At 37.4% G+C, this 7,279-nt stretch overlaps 1 protein-coding gene across 1 annotated transcript in view; it reads right to left on the reverse strand.

Moving 5' to 3' along the window:
* Window positions 1–424, reverse strand: part of LOC106873153 (acylglycerol kinase, mitochondrial-like) — a 44,711-nt gene extending 44,287 nt beyond the window's left edge. Inside the window, exon 1 of the mRNA XM_052975079.1 lies at window positions 273–424. Coding sequence (XP_052831039.1) covers window positions 273–374 — 102 coding nt within the window. The 5' untranslated portion in view covers window positions 375–424. The remainder of the gene's footprint in view (window positions 1–272) is intronic.
* Window positions 425–7,279: the final 6,855 nt, after the last annotated feature.

Raw genomic sequence — 7,279 nt, forward strand, 5'->3', positions numbered from 1 at the left:
CTGGACTGGCTTTTGCGGGTGGCACATAAAAGACACCATTTCGAGCGTGGCCGTTTTTGTGCGGGTGACACGTAAAAGCACCCACTACACTCTCTGAGTGGTTGGCGTTAGGAAGGGCATCCAGATGTAGAAACTCTGCCAAATTAGATTGGAGCCTGGTGTTGCCATCCGGTTTCACCAGTCCTCAGTCAAATCGTCCAACCCATGCTAGCATGGAAAGTGGACGTTAAACGATGATGATGATATATATATATATATATATATATACATACCTTTCTTTCCAAGGTCCGGGATGAACCAATATCAAGGTAGGTGACTGAGAAGAGGGCAGCAGGGTCGAATCCTCTCCTTCGCCAAATGCCAAAATTGGTCATTACATTGGCAGTGTCCCAGCATGACCACAGCCTTAAGGCTGAAATGTGTGAAAGAAGAAAAGAATATATATATATAGACCCACTTGAGGGACCAGCTACCTGAATGGACATCACCTTGGTACATAAAGCAATTAAGGATATGAATTCAGGGAAAGCCCCCAGCCCATCAGTAATCACTGGTGAGATGCTTAAAATATCTGGTGGTGTAGTTTATAGTCTAGTCACCCGTATTGTAAATCAGGTAGTTCACGAAGGAGTCATACCTAATGATTGATGTAACAGCACCATAGTCAACTGCTACAAAGGTAAAGGTGATGCTTTTCGATAGAAATAACTACAGGGATATCAAATTGCTGGATCAGGTGATGAAGGTCACAGAGAGGGTCATAACCCCACTAATAAGGGAAAGAGTTAGCCTAGATGAGATGCAGTTTGGTTTTGTGCCAGGTAGAAGCAGCACTAATGCTATATTTCTGGTAAGGCAACTGCAGGAGAAATACCTGGCCAAAGATAAACCTCTGTACTTGGCTTTTGTTGACTTGGAGAAAGCCTTTGATAGGATCCCCTGATCCCTTATCTGGTGGACAATGCAGAAACTAGGGATAGACAAGTGGTTACTAAGGGCTGTACAGGCTCTGTACAGGGATGCTGTCAGTAAGGTGAGGGTCAGGAATGAGTAGAGTGAAGAATTCCAGGTAGAAGTAGGGGTTCACCAAAGATCAGTCCTCAGCCCCCTCTTATTCGTCATAGTCCTCCAGGTAATAACAGAAGAATTCAAGACAGGATGCCCCTGGGAGCTCCTCTATGCTGATGACCTTGCTCTCATAGCTGAATCACTGCCAGAACTAGAGAAGAAATTTCAGGTGTGGAAGTAAGGTCTAGAATCGAAGGGCCTTAGATTCAATGTAACAAAAATCAAAGTCCTAGTAAGTAGGAAGGTGGACAAATCACAATCCCCTTCAGGTAGATGGCCCTGTTCATTCTATAGAAAAGGTGTAGGTAGAAACACCGTAACTGTACCCAGTGTAAGCTATGGACACATATGAGGTACAGCATTATCAAAGGAAGGTTAACCGGGATGATAGTTTTTGTGTGCAGCAGGTGCACATGGGCAGTAAACACAGAAGATATTCAGAGAAAAGATTCCATTACATGCCAGGGGGAGAAACTAAAAGTAGTTGATAGCTTCCGCTACCTAGGTGACCAAGTCTGTAGTATGGGTGGATGCTCCGAGAGCATTGCCACTAGAATAAAAATAGCCTGGGTAAAGTTCAGAAAGCTCCTACCTCTGCTAGTAACAAAGGGCTTCTTGCTCAGAGCGAAAGGTAGACTGTATGATGCATGTGTGCGAAGAGCCATGCTACACGGCAGTGAAACATGGGCCATGACAGATCCACTGGATGTGTAATGTCAGTGTGCACACATGACAGAGTGTAAGTGTCCTGAGAGAAATGTTGGACATAAGAAGCATCAGATGTGGTGTACAAGAGAGACAACTGCGCTGGTATGGTCATGTGCTGTGTATGGATGAGGAGAGCTGTGTGAAGAAGTGAAAGGAACGCATGGAAGAGGGAGACCCAGGAAGAAATGAGATGAGGTGGTGAAGCATGACCTTTGAACACAGAGGCAATAACAAGAGACTGAGACCTTTGGAGATATGCTGCGATTGAGAAGATCCAGCAAGTAAAATGAGATCACAGCCGTAGCTTATATCAATGTCCTATAACCAGCCCATTTAAAAGTACCTTTGAATCATCGGGCGATACACTGCACTTGAAAAGACCTATTGAGTCAAGTAAAATCAAAATAAGATTGAAATCAAAATGGAAATTGTAGTTGTGGCCAATGCCAGTACCACCTGACTGGCACCCGTGTTGGTGGCACGTAGTAAGCACCATTCACGCGTGGGTCTATGCCAGTGCCGCCTGACTGGCTCCTTGTGCCAGTGGCACATAAAAGGCACCATCCAAACATGATTGATGCCAGTCTGCCACTGACTGTCTCCTGTGTTGGTTGCACGTAAAACGCACCATCCAAACGTAGTTGATGCCAGTGCTGCCTGACTGGTTCCCATGCCAGTGGCACATAAAAAGTGCCTACTACACTCTCAGAGTGGTTGACATTAGGAAGGGCAGCCAACTGTAGAAACCTTGCCAGATCAGATTGGAGCCTGGTGCAGCCTACTGGCTTGCTGGTCCCCAGTCAAACTGTCCAACCCATGCCAGCATGGAAAACAAATGTTAAACAATGATGACATACACACACACACATATATATACATACACATACATACTTTTTTATTAAAGCTGTAAAAACTTGACAATAACTCTGACTTAGAGTTCCATGTTCCCATTTGTCAGATAGTTGTGATCAAGACTGGAATCAATTTCATTCCAGTCTTGATCACAACTGTCCAACAAACAGTTTTTTGTGATGTTTTTGCAGCTTTAATAAAAAAAAGTATATTACTCTACCTTCAATAGTCAAGAACTATTTCTTCCACTTTGTATTTATGTGCTTATATATATATATATATATATATATATATATATACACATACATATATATATTTATATATATATATATATATATATATATACATTTATATATATATATATACACACATACATATGTACTTATAATATTATTGTTCTTTCTTACAAAACAAATAGAACTGCTAAAAAGTGTCCATTTGCATTTTACTTTTGTACTTTCTTTCATAGCACTCTTTACAATTTATAACATATTTCCTTAATGTTGATGTAATTAAAACTTTTGTCTTCTTGTTTTTTTTACAGTGTATAAATACAAGCCATGTTCTTGGCCTGAATCGTATTCTTATTTGTAAATGGCATTCTCACATTTTTGATCCTTATTTTGTTTTCTGTGCTGGCATGGGATTCTTTTACTGGACCTATAGGAACTGGGGTTTTTTGTTTTGGTATGTAGTTGCTTTTGTAAGGCAAAATTTTTCAAAATAGTTTAGTCTTTGGCATTTTCTGCATTCTCTGTTAAATGCTTAAGTATTCTTTCCTTTTTCTGTGAATTTTTCTACATCTTCCACACTGTCTGGTATTTTTCATTCTAACTACATATATGTATCAATTCTTTTCATTGATATCATTGTAACATGTACTGTATTTTTATCATAGCTTCATATCTCCTTATGCTTTCAATAGCTAACTTTAGCATATGATCTGGTTTGTTTATAAGATCTCTTTTTGCATTTGTCCACTTCAGTCTTTTGCTATTTGTTCAAAGATTCTTTCCTCCTAGTTTACGTCAAAGTCAAATCTTTCTGCTTTTGATTTAAGTCGAACCACATATTTGTCAATCGACTATTCAGTTTGTTGTATTAATGAGAACTCTAATTGTTCAACCCACTTGTTTGATTTTTGCATAAGATGGGCTCCAAAAATTCTGAATATGTTGACTGATATAAAATTCACATTTTGTATTAATTCTCAACCCTTTGGTCCAGTGCTAAGTAAAATATAGTTCTGCTTCAGTTTTTCATCTATTTTTTTTTTTTGAAAGCTCATAAAATCAACCCATTCGTTACAAGCCTTGCATTTATTCTTGTTCAACCAGTTGAAACATGGTAATGGGATTATTCAGCTCACTTGGACACTTTTGGGAAAAAAAAAAGAAAAATTTAACTTCTTTACTGCATTATTGTCACCTTTGTTATTGCTTGCTTCCAATTTTTTTCTTTTTTTTAGTCATTATGTCTGATTGGGCAAATTGCTGTCTCACTGCCACCATGACATGATTTATACAAAAGCAGACAGATTTTTGAATGTATAACTTTATTTGATATTAAATCACATGGCAGCTTTCTTTTTAAGAGACATAACTTATAAACTATTAAATCAAAACATCATGTTTCTATGTGATAGTTGAAAACAAGCATCACATAAGGAATGTCCTTTATTCCCAATCTTTCATGAAAATATGCCAGATCATGGGGAAATATTACATGGAAACAGGTATGGGTTAGCTACAGGAAAGCATCATGTAATAGAACATCTACTTTAATGAATTCCATCCAAGTGGCTGTTACAATGAGTATATATATCTGTGTGTGTAGAGGCTGCTTTTTCATATATAATCAAAGCCATTGCTAGAAAGAATCACTGAAGTGAGTCATTGATAATGCAATGTGAGGCCCTTATATGACTCTTGAGCCCTGCCAAAGATTTGCACATTTTATTGCATAATGCACAGTTGTGCTGGCTGGCAGAAGGAACAGGTGCCACAGTATGAAGTCTTTTGACGTGTCTTTTTCCACAGGTTGCACATGTTCTGTTGTGAACAGTAGTCATATCACAATTTACAAAGGGTTAATTCCTGGGACTTCTCTGATGGCTGACCAGGCCTTGCATGACTCAAGCATTTCCTCCTACAAATCACACATGTAAAAAAACAACAATCCTTCATTTTCTATTGGTTCATTCTTTCTAAGCTTTCTCTTGATCTTCTTGTGCTTCATTCTCTTTCTTTCAAACTTTAAACAACCACAGTGCACTCTTTTCCTCCATCTACTTCAGTCTTGTGCTTCTCTCTCCCAATCAACATCTGAAATTCCTGTCTGTGGCAAAGCAGTTTTAAGGCAGTCATTTTGGGTTTATGTGCTGGCCTTTTACAATCTTTCAGCTTACTAAACAAAAGTTGCTTAGGAAGTCTTTTATCATTCATTCTCAACCCCACCTCAAACAACATTGCAGAATGATTGATTCCACCCTCCCACTACAATTTCTCTCAAATACCACTACATCACTAATCACTATTCTCCAATTTATACCAAGAATTTTCTTAAGGCAATATTTATGGAATCGTTCCAAAGGCCTCAAATGCTTATGATAAACAACCCAGGTCTCACTTCCATAGAGCAATGATGGCAGAACACATGTGCTATAAACCCTAACTTTAGTTTGGATAGATATACTACAGTGTGACCAGAGACACTTGTTAAGCCTACCAAAAGCACTACTAGCCTTGCTGATTCTATACGAAATTTCATTATCAAGACCAGTAGTGCTCAGAATACTTCCTAAATATATGAATTTGATTACAACTTCTAACCTTTGTCTATATACAATTACAGAAAGCTCTATATAAAGCTTAGAGGGTGTAAATTGGTTAATTGTAAGGCCCAATGCTGCTGAAATCACATTCATCACGTGTTGTATATCTTCCTTGGAATGTGCTAACAGGTCACAATCATTTGCATACAAGAAATCAGTGATGTGAGAATGAAGAACTTTCATTTTAGCACAAAGTCTTTTGAGGTTGAAAAGTTTTCCCACTGTCCTATGTCTTATAGACTCCTTCAGCACAATCTTTAAAGGCTATTTGAAAGACTATTGTAAAATACAGAGCAAACAAGGTAAGAGCAGAAATATCACCCCGTTTTACATCATTTTCTACAGAAACTGGATCTGACAAGGTACCTCCAACATTAACTCTTGCCTCCATCTCATCATGAAATTGTCTAAGAATTTGCAAATTTTTCAGGGCAGCCCAGCTTTTTCAAGATCTCCCAAAATGCAACTATTTATAGAATCAAAAGCTTTTGTCAGATCAATAAAAACTTGAGACAAGTCCTGTTTCATGCACTTCTCTTGTAGCTACAGCTCAAAATATCATGTCCATAGTACTCCTACTACCTCTAAAGCTACATTGTCATTCTGGTAGAACCTCATCAGCAATGTGCAGATGCAATCTATCCAGCATTACCCTACAAAGAACCTTTCCAGCCACAGCCAACAGACAGATGCCACGAAAATTATCACAGACATACATGACATAAGCTCCTATCAACAACATTTCACTCACATTGGTCAACCCAAGATCATAGTATAATGTTCAAGGTACCATGCAGTGGGATTAGACCCCAAACTATGATATAACAAAATGAACTTAACTGCAGTGATGACAATATACTTCACATACATGCATCATAAATAATAAAAACATGGAAATATAGTATGAAATTTTATAATGTGGTAAGCTCTCAAAATATTTTGATATATGCTGAAGAGACAGCTACCAACAGAGTCTGTAAGGTTATTAAACCAATATCCTTTTACAAATTGTCAACTCAAGATTATGATAAAAGAGACTTGATGAAGGTGCTGTTACATCTTTGTGTGTATGAGATGTGAATATATTTAAGTATTTGTCAACCTTAGTGTTATAGCTGTTTTGCAACTTTCATCATGTAATAATTTCAGTATATAATAAATTATTTTACATATATCTATACTAATATACAAGCTAAGCACGATAAAATCAGTGCAGGGTTAACAATGTCTTTTGTAAACATTAAGGATGGTCACTTCAGCACCTTAACTAATATGAAAAAAATATATTTATCATTTACATTTATTTTTAATGACCAAACCAAGCTAATTTTATCTAGTATCAGTCTTCCATACATTGTATATACAAAGAGAAAATTTGGTATGTGTAAACCATGAAGTTCTGGTGATTTGATAAGCTAGCTTTCTTTAACTGCACTGATTTGTAAACATATAATTGCATTGTATAAAGTGTAGCATGCATATTTGTATATTTGTGCAGACATGTAAAATAATTTATCATATACAGAAATTCTTACATGAAGGCTGCGAAATAGCAGCAATCCTAAGGATGACAAGTGATTGACTAAATGTATCCACTTCTCATACCTCCTGACGTTTTATGGTTTATAAACTCATCGATCGGATATCCTGGGTTTCAAGCTGCATAGAACTTTGCATTATACTCCTCCGTATTGGATTACTATATAGTTTACTACCCGAGTCCACAAGAGGAGCTTTCTGTAATAGCCCCACGATTCTATGAATCCATATATTACAATATATATATCGAAGGGAATTTACCTTCGCATATATATATAT

This window comes from Octopus bimaculoides, chromosome 20 (assembly GCF_001194135.2).
Source record: "Octopus bimaculoides isolate UCB-OBI-ISO-001 chromosome 20, ASM119413v2, whole genome shotgun sequence".
NCBI classification, from domain to species: Eukaryota; Metazoa; Mollusca; class Cephalopoda; order Octopoda; family Octopodidae; genus Octopus; species Octopus bimaculoides.